The sequence below is a fragment of the Cyanistes caeruleus genome, chromosome 7, assembly GCF_971803275.1.
Source record: "Cyanistes caeruleus chromosome 7, bCyaCae1.hap1.1, whole genome shotgun sequence".
Classification (NCBI taxonomy): Eukaryota; Metazoa; Chordata; class Aves; order Passeriformes; family Paridae; genus Cyanistes; species Cyanistes caeruleus.
In genome coordinates this window covers 36,149,958-36,170,477 of record NC_141707.1, presented here as the reverse complement: position 1 = coordinate 36,170,477, position 20,520 = coordinate 36,149,958, and the positions used below count along the sequence as shown (strand labels likewise).

The following is a 20,520-nucleotide window of genomic DNA, read 5'->3' as shown; positions in this document are numbered from 1 at the left end:
ATGGAAAGTGTTCTATTCACATGGACACAGTTGCTTTAAGTGCTACACACAATCCACGCTGAAATAAAGTGTAATATGCTTGAATGTCACCGTGCCTGGCACAGCACTTAGGCACCTGGAGGCTTTATGCAACCATCATCCTACAGGAAGAGCAATCACATTTAATGTACTTTAAAAAGAGTGGGTTTTTTTCCCCAGGTTTTGTCCCCCCCTCCTTTACCTCCACACATTATTAACCAGTTCTACCTGTTTTTAATTTCTAATTGCAAAGAAATCACTAGACCAGGTGGCTCCAAGCCCCATCCAACCTGGCCTTGGATACTTCCAAGGATGGAGCAGCCACAGCTTTTCTGGGCAACCTGTGCCAATGCCTCATCATCTTCACAGCTAATAATTTCTTCCTAATACTTTATCTAAACTTATCTAAATCTATTTAGTTGTCCAGGCAAAGATGATTTGGGTTTATCCCTTCTAAGCACACGTTGATTTGCAAATGTCTAAACCTTACAGCCCATCCAATCAAAACTAAATTTAGCTTAATGACATTTTCAGCATATGCAGTATGGATCTAAAATACACCTTGTAAGTTTGCTATTTTCAGGAAGGTCAAATCCTAAAGTTGTATAATGCAGCACTGAAAATTTCACTGTTAAATACCAAATACATTTCTTCAATGATATTTGTGTCAAAATGGTTTATTTAAAAGCACCTTCTTGGAGTTTGTCTTTTTTACTGCAATTGGAAAATGTGTGAGGGCTTTCATTAATTTTTTGGATGTCAAAGTTCATATTCCATGGCCTGGTGACAATCACAAGAGGTGAGGAGGTCTTCCACATAATAACTGCATTTAAATTATGTGGCTCCCCAAGAACTAGTCCTTCATTTAGCTTTCCATTTCCATAGCACATTTTCCAGCTCTAAGAAAAAAATGTGGTGCATTAAGGTTCTCTTTCCTTGTAACAATACTTAAAATGAAAGATGCTTTGTTTCAGGTCTCGTTAGTTTCATTTTGCTTTTTCCTTGGAATAACCTTGCTTAGCCTCATATCCTTCATAAAAGACAAAATTCTGCCAGTGAAGAGAGCCAAAGTACAACATTTTTCTCTGTATTCACTTCCCACACACAAGGGAAGATATTTTTCATTCTGCTAAGTGAGGTGCCTTTTTTTTTCCAGAGTCATGAGGTGCTTCTGGCACGGGTTTCTTGCTCTGCTCCTGCCACAGAGTTTCTCCTTTGAGTGTCAGTGGTCATCCTGTCCCTTCTGTGACCATTTTGTTCCTTCAGTGATCATCCTGTCCCTTCAGAGATCTTCCTCCTCCTCTTTTGAGTTTGCCATACACAATTAGTTCTTATTAGAGGGCTACAAACAGAATTGTCAGGTTGTCTTAATTGCCTTAGACTTTAGGTTTAAAGGTCAAAAATTTCCTGGCTCCATGTACAATAAAGTTTTTAGATTGAGAATTATGAACATATGAAAAACAATCATGCCTCCAGCAAATAGCCTGTTTCAGGAGCTGCAGTCCTTTCCACACTCACCCAGTTTCTCCCACAGAATTACATTGCATATTGCAATAAATCAAGAAATCTTTATCTAATTTGCTGCATTGTCTGCAGAGCTCATACTACTCATTAAATATTAACTTTTTTGCTTAAATGTTTGCCATTTTGCTGACAAATCCACACACAACTCTTTTCTATAAGGAAGAAACACTTAATCTTGGTCCTTTTGTGGGATCTGACACCTGTTAAGGCTTACTCACCATCCACAAGGCAAACTCGTGGAGAGGGGTGGGCAAGGTCTTGAATTGTAACTGCATTTGTACTTCATCCATCAGGAGCCTTCAAAATATGTCTTTAAAAATGTGCATGCTCAGAAGTTAAATATGATAATGTTAAAACCATTCCCTTGCAGATTTTATACAGCTGCTCATTAGAGCTGCATTGCTAATGTGATACCTACTGCTATCCTGCAGTGTTTTCCTCAGCCAAATTACTCTCTGGATTAATAAAATGGGATGGGGAAAGAAGTAACCTGTGCTGTGCTCATAACCACGGAGAATGACATATTTGAACTGTATTTTTTTCCTCGTGTTTGGCTCTTGCAGCGCTGTGTGAGCCGCCGTGTGAGCATGGAGGAACTTGCCTGCCTCAGAACACCTGTTCCTGTGCTTATGGATTCGTGGGGCCTCGATGTGAAACAAGTATGTATGAACTCACCCAGGCTTTCTGCATTACATCTTTCAATTAGCAGAAAATTAAAAGAGTAAAAACAAAACAAAAAAAAAAAAAAACCCAACCTTTTTTCTTCTTCTTTTCCTATATTTCCCCTTAAAATGATTATTGAATACAAAGGATAACACGTTGAAGTAATACAGTAGCTATTTCAGAGCAGATATTTACCAGCAGCATTGTTGTATTATGTAAAAATATGCACATCTAGATCAACATTCTCTACGTAAAATTGCTTCTGGAAAAACAAACAAAAAAAAAAAAAGAAGGAAAGAAAAGGTGCATGTTATTTATAGTAATATTTATGAAATTTAAGATCGTGAGTGAATGAAGTAATGCTAATTTTGAGAACACAAAATACCAGCCATACCTATTAAGAGTAATGCTACTCTGCAATACAAGTATAAAAAGATTCAATACAGAGAATATCTTAAAATCAGCCTTCAAACCCTTCTATATCAGCCAAACACATGCACCTCCATCATTACAGTCCTCACTGCTTATTTAAATATCAGGTTGCCCTTGAGAGGAATATAATTTTATCTATGAAGCCGAGTAGCTGGAATACTTAAAAAGCAAGAATTTTAGATGTATGCCTTCTAATAGAGAAAGCAAAGGAAGGGAAGGGACAGATTCCACCCTCAGCTTACCTCCTGGACTAACACTGTCAGATATTTGCTGTGATATGGGAACTTTAGGATCTGCCCTGGTGTCAGTGATAAGAGATTTGGATCTTTTGTGTGTTTTCCAGTGGTGTGCAACAGGCACTGTCACAACGGGGGGGTCTGTGTGTCACCGGACGAGTGCCAGTGCAGGCAGGGGTGGAGCAGCCCCTCCTGTGAGACAGGTGAGTGCTTGGCAATGACTGATCCTGCCCTTTGCTGCCCAAAATCCCTCTGGTTGCCCCACAGTTCAGTGCTCAGTATGGGAATTGCTGCTTAAAGAATTAAAGCCTAAGAAGAGGAGACCAAGTACAGGGCAAAACCTCAGAAGGCCTTGATTTTATGTATCTATTCATAAATTTAGATGTTTATGTAAGTATTCCTAAGTTTAGATGTTTACCTAGATCTCAGGGTTTTATAGAGGGAGCCTACAAACAAATTCTTTTCACAGCTTTTTAAGCGTGTGTGATTCTGGAGTTAATTCTTAGCATGCTGTGCTGCCAGAATTCACACTGCTCCTCCTGCCTGCATCTCTCACTTGCAGAGCACCTACAAAAAGCATCCACAAGAGTGTGGGAACTCAGGAAAAAGCCACCTCCATCCATGCATATGAAATGACAAGGTACTAGAACCAGGAACCTATTTCTGAAACTGGAACTAGGTACTTATTTCTAGTCAGGGCTCAAAGTTTTGAACAGACACAGCTCGGATCCCCTCTCAGGATCAAAGTCTTAAAAGCTGGGGTGGATATTTTCTCCAAAGGCACAGAAACTACAGCACTCACCTGGGACAAGGCATGCAAAATAGTGAAATATTAGAAGATGAGGACTACCTGAATCAGTGCCAGACCTCAAGGCTCCAGAGGCAGTCTGCCTCTGCCACGGTGAATATTAAATGACTGAGACACCTTCAGCCTACATTACCTCTCCTGGAAGGTGAGAGATGTCATTTTAACCTCCATCTCCTGGAGATTGCTCTTCCTGTAAGTGTTAAAATGACAGACCTACTGAGGACACATAAATCAGCTCAGCTATGATCCACAGGAAATGACTGGGATTGTCACTGCTCTTCTGGTTCCCACCAGCTCCGCTTTTTCTTCTCAAGGAGTTCTTCAATTTTATTTTCGGGTGGCTTTCAGGAGAATCATTGCAAGAGAAGGACAGACAACAAGGAAGAGTAGCAGTAACTTCCAGAGCAGAATAACAGCAGCAGGATTTTTGATTTCTGACAGCTTTGGTGAAAGGCTGCCAGACTCACCTCTCTGCCACTGCTTTGTGTGCACTGCACAGAATATTCTGTGGGCACGGCTGGGGTTTCCCACCTCAAGTGTTATGATAGGAATCTCAGGAAGAATACAGGAATGAAAATGGAAAAAAAAAAATAAGAGGACTTTACCACTGGAAATACAAACATTGACAGACTGACAAGATTATGGATATCTATGAACTAGCTAGGACAATGAGAGAACCAAACCAAATTCCCCTTGAGCAAAGAATTTAATCCATTTTGACTTCATAAGCAACTGCTCCTTAGTCAGAAAACCCTCTCATCTAGACTGCGATTTCACTTTTTTTTTCCTCTTTCCAAATTGACATTTTATTTCTTCTTTAGTTCATCTGAAACATTTTTGTGACCCTTAATTTATTTAAGCTTAAATGCATTTAATTTACTTAATGGGCTATTCTGTAAGATACTGAAAGACAAACAGAAGGAAAAAAGCTGGTTTAAAGTGTCATTCTGCTCTACAATGAAAACTTTATCAGATTCCTTATTCTTAACACCCTGACTTCCCATCTAAATCAATTTGAAATTCTAATAGTTTTTTTTTTGTAACAGTCTGATACTTGCCACATAGAAATATGCAAGACAGCTTTCAATTCCTAATGCCTGTAGTATCATCTAGAGTAATAACAGATACATAAAGAGGCAAAGGGAGCTCAGCCAGTGGCTTTGTTGGTGATGAATGAGCCAATGTGTTGTGGGAACTGGCATTTAAATGAGGCAGAACAAACAGGTTTTTTGGTGCACACCTATTCAAGTCCATGGAAATGCCACAATGCTCTGATGAACACAGACAAAGCAGCAAACAATTAATATCTCATCTCCAGGTTATCCAGGGTGTATTTTATTTGACTACATTTACTACCTTGGGATGGTGCTTGGTGAGAATACTGGAATGGAAATAAATGAACTGTGTGAATCAAAGGAATACATCCAAAATAAATTAAATTATTACATTAAATTATATTCTATTTCATCTCCCAAGCTACTCTAAAACACCACTGAAATGCTCCCACTGTGCCGACCATGAATAAATGCTGCAGCACAACTGACCTGCAAGGGTTGCATTAAACTTTTCACAGTATCACTAGAAACATTAATTCTAATGACATGTGCAGCAGTAAAAGAGTGTCTACTCTAAAAAGTTCAACATTATCAGAGATTCACAAAGTTATCTTATATTCCCATCCAGCTGTGTGTAATCCTGTGTGCCTGAATGGAGGAGTCTGTGTTCGGCCAGATATGTGCTCGTGCCCTTCTGGTTTCTATGGGCCACAATGCCAGAGAGGTAAGAAAATCCTATTTATCATCTTGATAAAGGGCCCAGGCTCAAAATATAAATATCACCTATAACATTACCTGCCCCACATGACATATATCCAGAGACTCTCCTTGTCATAACTACGCGTGTTCCTTTGTTGTTATAGTCTGTCATAAATCCACATTTTATTGTTCCTGATGGTATTGGGAGGAAGAACTTATGGGTGATGCCATTAATGGTGACTAAATAATTATTCTAAAATTACCTGAATCAGTGATATCATTAATTAGCAACTATTCAATTAAATGTTAAAGCATGGCAGTACTTTGTTCATTTTGGTACCCTGTGGTGTGAACTATACTGTGTTTCAGAGACAGGTGATAATTTACCTTCAAATGGGGCTCACAATGTCACCAACTTGTCCACCTTAAAGTGTTGTGCATGGGAGCATTCTGTAGGACTTCATCAGATTCTTGCTTAAAAATCTCATCCAATACTGCTCTGATTGAGCAGGACCTGATTTTGAATCCCTGTCTTAGCTCTAAGCTGAGGTTAAAAGTATCCTGGGCTTCCCACTCACCCTGTGCTGCAGAAGGCAAATGAATGAATCCTTTAATGACCCAGTGTCAGGCAGAACATACAAGAAAGAGAACTTAGGGCCCAAGCAGCTGGAAGACCCCTGTGCTAAGACCACTCACTTTGCTTTTTTCAATATGGATCTAGTCACTCCTCCTGAATCTGGGAATATAAATGCACCCTTATTACCAAAACTACTTCAACATTAAAAGTCCTTTGCTATTACTCTCTCTTTTGTTTCCCTGGGCCTCCTAGATGAATGTGATCCTGATGTATATTTTTGCAAGTGAATGATTCACACAGAAAAATCTAATTGCACACGGAGCTTGCTGGAAATTCTGTTTTTATGATGTTGGGGGTGAAGAGAGTGAAAATGATAGAGACTGTAACTTGATCTTGCTCTTGAGCACAGAAGGTGATTTTCAACATCTAGGTGATTTGAAATTTTTGCTCTTAGGTGTTCTGGTTTAGACTGAGCAAAAACTTGAAAGCAAGTATCCACACTCATGGGATCTGAAATTGATAGGAGGATACAATGGATGGATGTTGAAGGAAAGCAAAGCCTTTCTTTCTGCTTCTTTGAGAAAGAGGGAAGAAACAGCACCAAGGCCAAGTTAGCAAATGTCAGACACTGATCAATATCTCATGGGCAGAAACCCTTGAGGAAGCCCTTTGACAGAGACTTAAAAATCTGACACCACTGGGAATATTCTGACCTCTTCACTGCAAGTATCTAAGAGACCCTTGGGTGCTAGGAATCACTTCCAGCATTTTCTTCATAAACACAGAATCAGAGTCTACATCCAGGCAACTGCCCAAACCACCCTTGGGGAGACACCTTCCCTACCCCAGCTAAAAACAACACCTCTGTGAGCTGCTGTCCCAACAGAGGCACCTAAATAAGGAGCCTGTGTTTTGGCAGTGTTGATCCCCCACATGATTTTGGTGCACAGAACATTTCCTTTCCTTTCCCCAGCTGTTTGCATTCCCCCCTGTAAGAACGGTGGTCACTGTGTCCGCACCAATGTCTGCTCCTGTGCCGAGGGCTACACTGGAAGAAGGTGCCAGAAAAGTGAGTTACACATTTCCTTTTTTTTCCAACAGTTCTCCAAATGCTAAACAGCTTTTCTTCTTTTTGTGCATGTCCCAAAGAACATTTAGCCTGTATTTATGCTATATTTCTATCAGAGCCCATAAAGCTCTATGTTATACCCAAAACCAACTTGTTAATTAAAATAAGTCAAGTGGAAGTTGGGAGGAGAACATTTTGCTGGAATCCTCTCTAAATATTTCATGCATTCAAAATGAGTAACATTTGTATTTGGAGATTAATTAATTATTTTGCATGAAAGATTTTTTGGGGCAAAAAAATTAAAGCCAAAGGCTGAGAAGCTGACTAAGATCCTTAAAAATATTAGAACATCACAGTTCCAGCTTAATTAAGGTAATTGGTTAACAGCACTTCATCCTTGAATTTGTTCTTGTCACTGAAAACTCCCTTTTCACGTTGCCATCAGTATTAATATTTGATTCTTCGATTCTTCTGGGGAAATAGGTTATTTTGGCACTTTTACAGACTCAATTGCTCAACAATATCTGTCAGCCAGGGAGTTTGGGATATCTATGTGAAAATTTTTTTTTTATTATTATTATTATTATTATTTCTTAATCAGTTTGAAATTGGCAAGAGGGGAGCTGTGAAAACAACCATTCTTGGCAGGAAGAATCTGTACATTTCCAGAGCATTTTATGTCTCTCAGACACAGAGGGAAAAAAGCCAGTAAAAAATTCCCTGCAGCAACAAAAGCCCTCTCGTTCCCCACACTGCCGCTCTCCCCTCCTTCAGCAGGGAGGGTCGTGACGCACAGTGCACAATTGAATAGTTTGTTCTGGCAGGAATGTGCTGGAGGGAGAAAAAAGGAGGAAAAAACCTTATGTTTGGCATCCTGTTTTTGAGGTTAGAGAACATTAGAAAAGTGCTGTTTCCAGCTTTAAACACCCTGCCACATCTCCAGGCAGATCAAAGGGAAGCGCACTGATGATGATTGCAGCCTCGCAAAGCGCTCCCTGGAATCCTCCAAACTTCACCAACTCACAGCAGGTTTCTTTCCACTTCCCAAAAGTTTCTGAGGTTCTGTTGTCTATCTCGGTATTATCTTTCGCAAAAATGTTTTTTGACACGATGAAAACATTTTTGTTCTGTCTGATCCTTCATTCTACTTCAATAACTGCTGTTTAGTCTGGTTTATTTAGCTTGGTGTTATAAAAACTTAAACAAAGGGCCTGTGAGTGTGATGGATGAAGAGAAACATAATTAAGTGTAAGGAAAACACGACTTTTTGCTGATTCTTGCTGGCCTCTGACTGCTAATTGGTGAAAAATGTTGAGCAATATTTCTTTTTTCTTGACTAAAATCAAGAGCACGTGGGACAAGTATCAAGATCCACCAAAAGAAGTAGTTAATTGACAAGATTTTATAACAAGCAGTTTCTCTTAGAGCTGTATGTCTTCTTATTGTTGTTATATAGAGTAATTTCTCTCTTCTCTGGCAGAGGTTCCAGATTTTGCAGCTCCTCTTGAGGAGAAGCCTGCAGGGCACAGCAGAAGTCAGTCTCAGCTGACCTTTGCAAACTTTCCTCCACACAAAATGGAGAAAACCAATGCTCCCAGCAGTGGGAGGCTGCTCTCTGTCCCATAAACCTCTCAGAGTACAAATGCAGAACAGATCTCACCCCTTTTTTAGGCATGATTTCATATCATTTTGCATCAGGCATAAACTATATTGGGGGATTAGATAGAATATGTGGCATACACTGAAAGGCTGAAAGTATAGACACAGGCACATGTTCCTAACTCACACACAGACAAATGAAAAAGTGGAGAATAAATCCCTAGCATGAAGAATTCCCACTACCCAGCCCCTTTTTTCTTCAATAAAATGTGTAAAAACTACCATAATATCCATTTGAAGTTCCAAAAGGAGCTGAGCATCATGTAGCTCATTCTGCAGTGTCACTAGCAGTAAAAACATCCATATCTATTAAATTATCAGGTTAATTTTGATAATCCTGAGCCACCTGGGGTAGCTGACTGCAGAGGTGAGACAGCCCCATGGGCTGAGTGCCTGAGTGCTCAGAAATCCATCTGGGAGACTTTTTGTGCAGTGCTTCTGCTGACCTTCCTGAGAAGGGTATGGCAACAAGGAATCAGGAAAAACCAGTAGATTTCTGCTTTACAGAGGGGTTTTTTCTGGATTTGAGCATCTTTTCTGTTGGGCTTTAAGGACTCCATGTAAGGTAGCTGAGATTCAAGTTGCACAGGACATTTCAGCTCGCACAAAGTTGTAAAATCCACACAAAGAGTGAGGAAAAAATACACATATCATGATAGCAAAGCTGTGATCAGATGTGAAGTTTACTGGAAGTTTAACACTGCATCATCTCCCATTTCCAAATCACCAGGACAGTGTCAGAGATTGCTAAAGGTGAACCTGTGGCCCAAATCACAGCTCAGAGGTGTCCCCTGTTACTGCCAGGTGACCCCACACTGAGAAATGTATGGGTGGCTTAGCCACAATGATGAATGTGACAATTCTGTTTTAAAAAATCCTTTGGAAGGATTTTATCATTATTTTAATTGTTCTTTGCACTCTGAATATGAAATTGCTGTGTCCTTATGTACTTTTTCATTTCTAGTACATTTTCAAACACCTCTGACAGCAAATCAGCTTTACTGTGTTCTTACACTGAGTCTATAATCACATTTGGGGTGGATTATTACTTGACTAATAAAATCTATCAAGATATCATGAGTAAACTTAATACTAAGGCAGACAAATTGGCAGTTTATTCAATGTTGTCATTTTTTGATACATTGATATTTTTCTGCTGCTTTTAGACATTTCTCTTTCCTTCTTAATATCTCACCTGCATGGACAGAGAAGGAAAAGCCTCTATTTAATTTTGGCAGCTTCAACTCCTCAATTGAAGGAGATAATTAAAATAATTAAAAGCCACACAACCCATCAAAGACAGGTTATTTTTTGAACCGAACCCAAACAAGCTATTGGTTTATTTCAAATACAAAGAACCATGGTTTAGGATTTTCATTTTCATCCCTGTATGGTTTGGAATTTCTGCCTTATGACTTTTAGTTTCATCCCTGTACAGTTTGGAATTTCTAATACAGTCTGCATGACAGCCAAAAACGTGCAGGACAGAGTGGTGGCACCACATCTCTTCTATTCAGGCTCGCCCTCCTTTGCTTCCTGAGCGTATGGAGAAAGGCATTCAGCCTGAAAGTTTGTGTTTTATATCTAAATAAACATCACTCAAAACCCCAAAAAGTGTAAATCTGCGAGGTGTGATTGGCTGCCAGCTGCAATAAGTGCCTGGTGATTATGCAAAGCAGACACCCACACCCCTGTGGCAGCGCTGACAGGGAAATGTGTGGTTGTGCCTCAGCAATCTACAACCTCACATCCTCACTTGAGAAGGATTGTTCCCAGTATAATCAGTCTTGTTGAAAGGGAAGAGGCAAATGCTGGCAGCACCTATTCAAAATAAAATATATTTCTGGATCAACTTTGCATCCAGCAAACATACTTGGGAGCTAAAGAAAAGCTGTTTGTGCAGTGGTTTGAATTCCCTTTTGAAAAACACAGCTTTCACAATCCTGGGATGTCACTGCTTTTCAGGGGCTTTAAAGCAGGGTTCTGACTGTTATCTACTGCATCCTTACAAGAATTATGAACAAAGACAACACAATAGGTTTCCTTTATTTCCTACATGTATTTTCATAGGACTGCTCTACAAACAACCTTTAAAAATGAAAGCCCATAAAAGCTGAGTTTTCTTATGAAAGGTTGGAATGAAGAGAAGGGGAGAAGAAGAGGGATCCACGGGACCAGTCATTTATCCATTCCTCTGCTGTCTGCTTCTCGTGAGTGCATCTCTGAGTGAAAAAAGGCGAGCCACAGCTCCCTCTGGAGCTCATCAGCAAGCAGAGGTCACGGGAAAACAGCATCCTGTTCCTGCCTTTTCCAGCACACCAGGCACACCTGGAGCCTGACCTCAGCCCCTCTTTTGGCACTACCTCATGGCCATGAGCACAGCCAGAGACCTGGGCTTTGTTCCCCATTTAAAACTGAGTTTCTGTAAGCATCTGCTTCATTGTGTCGGGCTCAATCCTGACCACTTTGTATTACATAAATCATCACACTGACACCGGGCTTTGCAGATTGGATCTCAGAGTTAGGAGATAACTATTTCTCCATTTCAGTAATTCCTGCAGCCAGGATTTATGGCTATTTCACACTGTGCAATGTAACTCACAGTCATTCCTCCAGCTCTGCTTGCTCCTCTTCCCTCCTCCTTTCTTTTCCCTTCCTGGTAGCATGAGGACTTTGCTTGCATGAGAGCTAGAGGCAAACTAATTGGAAATATGAACGCTGGGTTTCAAAGGCAGCTTTTTGCTAAGCAATGTCATATTGTGAAAGTCACTGATTTCCCACATTTCAGCCTTCCCATGTAATGTTTCTGTACATTACTGCCTCGCCAGCTGCATAAGCAGGAAGTTTTACTGCTCAACAAATCAGACTCCCACCGAGTTGTCATCTTGACACTGTGTGATATATTCTCTGGAATGTCTTCACTGAGTAGCCAGATTGACTAAAGCTATCAAAAATCAGCCAGTTTGCAAGCCAAAGGTCCAGCAAACCCTCCCACACAAACAAGCAGGGAACAAACCACATATCTCATCCAAATGGATGGAGGAATCATTTACATCAGACTTGCTTTTCATACAGCAAGGATGTGCTTAAAAGCAACAAGTGTTTGTCTAAGATTCCTGGATGGCAAATATGCTTGAGCAGGGGGTGTTTGGAAGCAAATGAGCAGCTGCTTATAGCAAACAGACCTGTAACTTCCTGTTCAAAGCATTATCTATGCAAAATACAAAGATTTACAGTCTGGCTTGTCCTTTGGTTGGTGCCCAGTCTGGAGACACAGGAAAAGGAAACATTTCTCTCAGTCCTTACTTGATTTTCTAGTCCATGTAACAGAATGGGTTCATATTAGATGTCATCTTCCTCCCCTGGGCAGGAAATAAAACAGAAGATGAACCAAAAAAAAAAAAAAATCAGGTTACTGCTGTCTTTCCTATTCAGCTGAACAAAACATGATCTGTGCATCTTGCCTGGGGGGAACAGGGAGAGAGAGCTGTGACTTCCCAGAGGAAGGAATAGAGCCCAACAGGAGACTGTGACTCAGAGCACAACCTGGTTTTTGGTCTGCTCTCAGAGCAGAGCTCCTCACTTCTCACTCTTAGTAAGGATTTGTGACAAAACATTAGTCAGCCTTTCTTAAAAACTACATTTTTCCATATATATGTAGTTGATGCATTTATTTTAATAGGGGTTTGAGCACATGTATTTGTCTAAATTTATTTTTCAGGAAGGGAACAAGAATACATCTGGTTAAGAATTGAATATATTTCCTAAATAAACCCAAAAGCCTTATTAAATTTTTTATTCATTCCATAAGTAGACCATTCACAGACTACAACATGAATTTTACCAGAGTAGAACAGCTAAATTTTAATGTTCTTTACCTGTATCTTAAATGCACTGAAGAAATGTGCCAGGTCTGATGCTATATGTAAAAGCATGCCTAAAGCAAAAGGATTTCTGAATTACTTGCATCTCTATGCAGTGGGCTTCTGTGCAAGAATAAGTGCCTTTTTCCCACTAATTGATTCACAAAACAACATTTTGAGGATCTATTTTTTGATTAAAATATTTTTTAAGCATCTCTTAAAAAAGGAGCAATGGATCTATCACTTGAAAAGCCCAGAGGACAGATGGTCATGGAGATTAATGTTGTCTGTTTATCCACAAAAAGACAATCCTGTCCAGCACTGATTTCCATGTAAGCTCAAGTTTATTTCTGAGGCAGATAATAACAGGGTGATGAACAGATTAGTGCAGTGCCAATCCTATTCCCATCTTCCTGACCAGGTCTTTACTTTTTGGCTGGGTTCTCAGCCACACCACTGCAGCCTGTGGCTGCTCTCCTTGTCTTGAGGCTTCAATCTCCCTTTTCCTTTGCATAGATGAAAATGAACCAAACTGCACCAAGCACAGGCAGTGCCTTAGCCCATTCAGGGCAAGGAGAATGTGCCCAAATGGCCTAAATTGCAGGTCATCCCCAAACACAGAGCTGCAAAAACAATCAACAGAGGAGAAACTGTGTGTATGAGTCCTCTTTCACTTCTCATTCAGGCATGACAGGAAAGCAGCTCAACAGAACAATTTATAGACAGGCTGGAATGCCTCACTGACCTAATAAAACACAGAGCATTCTTCAATGAAGAGAAAATGTTACCAAATTCAAGCCCTTAACAAGCTGGGAATATGACCTGTGCTGAGAGTATACTTTGCAATTCCCCACATTAATTATACACTAACAGTTGCAAAGATGAGAATGAAGTAGAGCTATAGTCTTTCTTCAAATTAATAGTGTTGCAATCAGACTAAAACCAGTCCGTAAATGAGAAAAGGATTTACTAATGATCTCAAAATCTCACAGTTCCTAGCAGAATATTCCCCGAGCATCCAAATGTGCACGTACACATGCTTATTTTATTTATGGTAGTTTCATTCTGAAAGATACAGAAGTACCCCACAGCTATCCCAACATGATATAATCGCATGTCCAGAGTTTCACCTGAGGACAGAAAATAGGCGAAATGAAGATCATCAGAAGAAGAGGAAGAGACATTTCAGTCCAAGGAGAGTGGAGAGTCCCCTGCCTGTATTGCAGTGACAGTCCCACACTGGTTTCCTGTGGTTTAGGAGTCTTGCCTACCACTGATTCCCAGGGAATCTGGTAGGGATGGAGAGATCAGGATGCTCCTTAGCTGACAGAAAATCTTACGAGCTGCTGAGAGTGACGTGACAGCAAACAAATGCAGTGCATCACACACTGACTCTAGGAGCACAGTCTAGCAGCTCAGTAGTTTTTCCATATAGTAGCAATTATTTTTCTCATTTTTACTGAACTAATAACAAAATTAGATTTATTTTCTGCTTTAATATCTCTAAAAGGCCTCATAAGTATATCAGAGTACTCATCAGAATGAAGACCCAGACATAATTAGGCAAAGCACTGACATTGCACTGCTATCTATATGGTTTACAATTTTTCTGACCATTTTTTCCTTCTGAAATGTGTGCTAGGTCATGCAAACTAACTCTTATTGCTAGAGCTCTGTGGTAAAGTGAATATATTAGAAATGCAAACTGTCACCACAACCATCACAATTACATTTACAGCTCCCTCTGTGTCTTGTAGTAATTTGTTCTCCCGCACTGCATCCCTCAGAGGTTTCTACCAGATTATTTTTTACTACTCAGAAAGGTAATTTATTGAAGAAGTGCTTTGCATCTCCGTCAGAGGTACGTGAAGCGAGAAATAGGGATGAGCAAACCTCGAAATGATTGGTAGTTTGATATGGATAAGGATCCAAATTTTAAAGCACTGCACAAAATTTGCAATTTTGTTACATGACAAGTATTCTTTCTCCCTAAAATTTAATCTATGGCTATAATTACTGGCATTCAGTGGATCACACATCCGAGGTTACCCAGAGCTTGCAGAGAAAATTATTTCTTTATTTACCAACCCAAATCAACACAGATGAGGAATTTCAGATAAAATCAAGCTGTTGGAAAACATATGTGCCTAAAACTCAGCGTGGGCAAAACTATTTCCTCACTGCCCTTGGAAGCAGAAGAAAGGGGACTAGAAATTGCTGGTGTCCCAAATCCATAACGTGTTTTTCAGAGCTGTGTGCATTTGGGACCTTCACAGCAGCAGATATATTGGTACATCCATCTCACTAATGATCTGTTGAGCATCAGTTATACCCTCTAAAGGGGTGAATGACATTTTTTTACCTCCACTAGTTTCTGCCAGTAGAATCCAAACAATGGTGCCCTTTGTTAGAAACATCTTTTTTGGCCGGAACACACCCATTTGGGGATATTTTTTATTTTTTATTTTAAAGGATTGAAGATCACTCAGCACGATCAAATCTTTATTTGGAGCCTAGAAGCATCCAAGCAGTTGTTCCCTTTCTGCAGCCAGGATAATGTTTCATCTGAGCAGTGCTGCTTGGGTGCATAATGCACCCTGAGAGATGGAGAACTCTCTTCCAGTCGATCAATTGAACTGTGCTATTTTGTGAAACTGCTGCTCTGACCTTCCCGTTCGTGTCCTGTGAAAAGGATCACAACATCCCCACACTTTAAGGCTGCAGTGTCATGATCGTGCCATTCCTGGCACAGAGCTTCTCCACATTCATTTTGTTTTATCAATAGCTAATATATTTTACCTACAAACATTTGAAAAGGCTAGAAGTGACAGCATTAACACAAAATCCACTTCTTTCACATTTACTGGCTTCATTTTTGTCCACAGCTCAGCTTCTGTCAGCTGTATTTTCCTCACAAGTCCAGTCAGTGATATTTTTAAATCTGTCCAATGCTCTGTGTCCATACTGGGTTGTATCTCCCCAGCTACAGCTCTTTGCTTTTTGAGAATGTCACACCAAATCAAGGTAACCACTAAGAAGCAAGGAGAAAACAAACATTAAAACAACATGTACCGACAGAAAAACCAAACCTGAGACTGATCAGGCTCCCTGCTCCACAAAAGAGCAATAGAACAAGTTGAAATACGCACTGGACCCACAGAGAAGTCATCAGTTCAAAACCAACACCAGCCAGAACTAAAAGCAGTGCCTGTGAATCACCCAGAAATGTCAGCACAGGGATGGTGACTTAAGGGATAAGTTGAAGTATGTATCTACCAGTAGGTGTTCTTTTGGATGCATTTCTGTGTTCTTTGTCAGCAAGATACAGCCTGATGCATTGCCTTAGCTGGCCCACACAGATGTTACTGCTTGAGGCTATTTTCTCTCTTCCATCCAAAGGATGCACCCAGAAGCAGGTCAAGTTACTCAGCTTCCACAGGGGGAAAAAAATTAAAATAAAATTAAAAAACAAGAGGAAAACAAAAGCTATTTTGAAAACTACATCTTCTAATCAGAACTGCAGCTTGATGCACTGTCTCCTCATCAGAGCCATGGTTCAGGATACATGATAATGACAGGTAATTTTTGATTCAGAAAGAAATAATTTCTTCAGTCTCATGGCCAGGAAAGTATATGGATATTTCTGTTCCTGAAACATTGCAGAGGATCCCCCTCTTCTAAGATTTTAGGGTCCTGGTTTAATACTCCCTTTCTTTTGACTTTCTTAGGGTGGTGATGAAGATTGTCTCATTTCAACAAAATTAAAAGCCTTTCACTACTTTTCTCCTTCTAGTGAGAAAAGCTGTAATGAGGTCCTTGTGTCTAAAGGTGGCTTAGGGTAAACTAGGAAAGTTTTTGTCTGATAATCCACAGAAGCAGTGGAAGTCTGGAGGACATGTCTGGCTGTTTCTGGTCACTGTGTCTGGCCAGCAGATACGGCTGGTTAGTAGTGTGACCCTTCAATAGTGTCAATTCTAGTATCCACAGCCCAGCAAAGCACGTACACTGCTTAATTTCACCCCCAGTCCCCTCTGGCTTTGCACAACAGGGACATTTTGCTTAATACTGGGTACATTTTAGTAGGACTGTTACTGGAGATCAATGGGAACAAAAGCAGGCAGCAGAAGCCACTGAAATTGTGGGTGTCCATGGATGGTGCTACTTCCACCAGGAGGACAAGCTTCACAAACAACATTTCAGGTGCTGGGTGGTTTCAGTAATCTCCAGAAATATCTGTTTTGCAGACAAATTCTTCTCTTTGGCTGAAAAAGCAGAAGGTCTGACTGCTTTAAAGATTTTAGGGCTGAAGAGTTTGGTATGGAGCTTCATGGAGGTTGATAAAAAGAGTTGCAAGAAGCACTTCACTGGGTCAAGTGAGCCTAGAGGGGATAAGCTATGAAAAGGGTCACAGGAAATTTTAAGTGATTGTAAGGTCAAAATGCATTAAAGCCATCAAAGAGAAAGAGCTGCTGCATTAAACAAAAAACTCAGCAAGTTGTGAATGCCTTTCAGAGCGTGGGAGGACTGTGCACGTTTTATGTGATGTTCTGTGCAACACCTGTGCTTTATCTTAACACCTGCAGCTGCTTGTTACCTTATCAAAATCACCCCTCAGCTGAAATACAACACAGAACCACGCTTCCTCTTCAACCTGCACTATCACCCTCAGCATAGGCTTACCTTATCTAACCCACCAGTTCAGGGAAATGTGAGATCATGGAGGTGGTACCGAGCTGTAAATGGTGGCCTTACGGAATTGTGGCGCATCACAGACTCGAGTAACACCGTTGCATATGAAATTCTGTGCTTTGGCTCTTGCTGGAGAGCATGGAAATGTCAGCACTGGCAGCAAGGGAATGATGAAGGCTTTAGTGATCCTCACTGACTGCCAGCAAGCTTGCACCCAGGATCTGTGGATAGCACAGGACTCCCCTCACTCCCAGTGATATATCCTACCTAACTGCAACAAAGGGAAGACACAAATGTGTTCATATCCATGGCATGAGGACTAGTCCCCAAGAGACATGGAAAACTTTTCAAACCACTGCTGTCTCTGGGTCAAGATGCCAGGGCTTTCTTAAGAGAAGAGCAAAAAATAAAAAAATAAGTGAGTCTTTTCAAAGTTATGCCAGTACCTGGGAGGATTTCAATAATTTGATTTGCTCTCCTAGTGTCTGATAATTTATTTAGTTTTCCTGTGAGAGGCTCTAACATTTTTGTTTGCTATTTTGAAATTGGAACTCCTCCACAGAGGCCAAGGAGTGGGACTAGAAAGGATCCAAACTAGTTATCATTAACAAATGTTGAAGTCTGCCTGATGGGTATTGAGATGGAGTTGTATTTAAGAAAGTCAGAGAAAGGGAGGACAAGGTGAAGATGTCAGGAAGGAAAAGGGGAGAGATAACACTGCATTCATTTACCTAAAGGTGCTTGTGAATTCCTTGGCAAAAAGAGAGTGCCTTCCCTGGAGGGCAGGCAGGCAGAAGTGCTCCTCCAGTTCCAAACAGGTTTGGTACTGACTGGAACCCTTTGTTCAAAGTTCACCTTGAATTGAGCTCCTTCGGATTTATCACTGGAGTCAGAGGTGCCATAAGTAATGAAGGCAATTCATGTTATATTTTCATAGCTACTTGGTCATTTGTAAGGCAATTGAACAAAAAAAAGGGAGAAATGGAAAGCCAAAAGTCAATTTGAGTTTATGTCTTTTATTCAGATCAAGACTGGAACTCACCTATTGCTGAAACCTTTGTTGAATTACTAATTTGACTCCCTGCAACTGAGTCTGCTGTCAGTACAAAAAAAAAATTTAAAAAAGTGCTTGTTTGTGTAAGGTTAAAAATATACAGAAAATGTAAGCAACAAAATAATGAAAAAAAAGTGAAATATCCATCTGAACAAATGCTACTGTCCTCATTGCCTTCTTTTGATTTTACTTTCTAAGAGATGGTGGGAAGATATTGTCCAAGTTTCATAAGGTCTCAAAATGATACTTCTAGATTTTCAACTGATTTTAGGAAAGCAGGTTAGTGCTGGGAACACTATCATCCATGAATATCGAAAAGCACAAAGTGATTCTAAATCTAGAACAAAACTTTTTGGTTTGGGCTCATTTATGCTAAAATCTGAATGTCTGAGCTATTTTATAATTGAAACATGAAGTCAAATACAATACAATGTAAGATTGTGGATCACAAATCTCTTATTGGAGAGGTGAAATCAAAGGGGAGAGAAAAAGGAAGAGGGAAAATAAGAGATTAAATTATTTCAGAGTTATGGATGCCATGACCCTTTGAACTCATCTAGGTTTTAACCAGTGGTTACAGCATTTTTTCAACAGCTCAGCAAGAACTGTAGATCCCTGCTAGCCTTAGTAAGCAGAGGCCAAGATTACAGCATGGATCAGGAGAGGTGGAGGAAGTAGGAAATGGAGGGTGACAGTTTGAGGGCTGGGGTCCAAGCAGCCCCTATAATCATGGCCATGCCTGCCCTGCCTAAGGGCAGGTCACGGTGCTGAGGGATCCAGGAGGTTTGGCACAGAAAGAAATTCAAATGTAGCAGCCAAGCAAGAGCAGCAATACAGCTCTAAAAGCTGCCAGTGCAGCAGCAGCTGGACTGAAGGGAGGGACCAGCACACAAAGTGGCACAAAAGCAAAATTTCACTAGATCAGAGGAATAATCAGGGAACCTAAATCTGTCTACTTAAAAATGCCTGATCATCCCTGAGAGAGGAACAAAAGGTTACCCTCCCATCAAATAAAAGCATTTTTGCAGGCTGTCTTTTAGTATTCGTCCCTGTTTTGAGGTTATTTTCGGGTTTCCACCTCTTCAGCAGAGGTCTGAGTGGGGACTGTGGTCATTCAGAGTCCTGCATGCAGTGACAGCTCAGGATTGCTGCAGCATTAGCATTCATTCCCTTCTGCTCTTGCTGCTGATGTGCTAAAAGGCAGCACAACCTGGAGGCTGATGGAGGCACTGCTGTGGTTTAGCTGTGAGCCCCGAGTCCCCTGGTCCCTGCTGGGGAGCTGGGTGTCCCACAGGCTCCCATCCCTGCAGGAAGGGAGGAACGACACGGTTCCAGGATGGGAAGGAGCCTCTGGCAGCTCCCCTGTGCCTGTAAAGCTTTGAGCATGGCAGAAGCCCATGGGCACAAATGTGTTCTCACACCTTGACTGCCAAACTCCTCCTGACTTGGCTCTCCTACCCCAGCCCAGCCTCTTGCTGTGTTACACGGCTTTTTGTACTCCACCCAATTATCCAATGCCTCCTTCCATGTAAAATGCAAATCGTTCCCACTCCCACCCCACCGGCTCTGCCATGTTTCTGAATTACCCTGCTTCTGATGGCTGTTCCAACACTTACCTTAACAGGCAGGGAGGAGTTTGGGTACCTGCCTATGGCATCTCCCTAAAAGCAGGTTGGGATTGCAGAGTCTGAGTTCCCAGAAATGTGAGATTTTTATGCTAAAAATGTGTTCTAAAACAACACTGATAAATATAGCTTAATCAGAGACACAAAAACTAGCTATTCAATTTTTAATGAAATCAACAAAAAACCCATCTGGTTTCTTGTGTTTGAAAGAACAACTCGGCTCTCACATCTTATTTGCACAAAAGAACAAAGTAAAAAGGTAAGTACTTGAACAAGTAATGGTTCAAAACTGCAATGGAAGAATAGATCTTTAAAATTTATGCTTGGTTGACTGCAAAATCATACCCAAAACTGTGTGAAAACAATCCATCCTGATCTAGGCTTTTCTTACCCAAATGAACATCTGAGAAAATGAAGGAGGAATTTTTCCCATAGGGAAGTGAAAGCTCTAACAATCTTTGGCCTGTCCACTTGCTTTTCTGAGAACCTTTGTAATCTTTGTAAGACAGAGCTTCTCTGCTCTGTCTGTTGAGGCAGCTCTCACTGGAA

General features: G+C 40.7%; 1 protein-coding gene across 1 annotated transcript in view; it reads left to right on the top strand.

Moving 5' to 3' along the window:
• LOC111931766 (von Willebrand factor D and EGF domain-containing protein-like) overlaps positions 1-20,520 on the top strand; it is a 166,790-nt gene that overhangs the window by 131,999 nt on the left and 14,271 nt on the right. The window contains exons 22-25 of the mRNA XM_086896604.1: positions 2,106-2,201; positions 2,981-3,076; positions 5,365-5,460; positions 6,986-7,081. Coding sequence (XP_086752730.1) covers positions 2,106-2,201; positions 2,981-3,076; positions 5,365-5,460; positions 6,986-7,081 — 384 coding nt within the window. The remainder of the gene's footprint in view (positions 1-2,105; positions 2,202-2,980; positions 3,077-5,364; positions 5,461-6,985; positions 7,082-20,520) is intronic.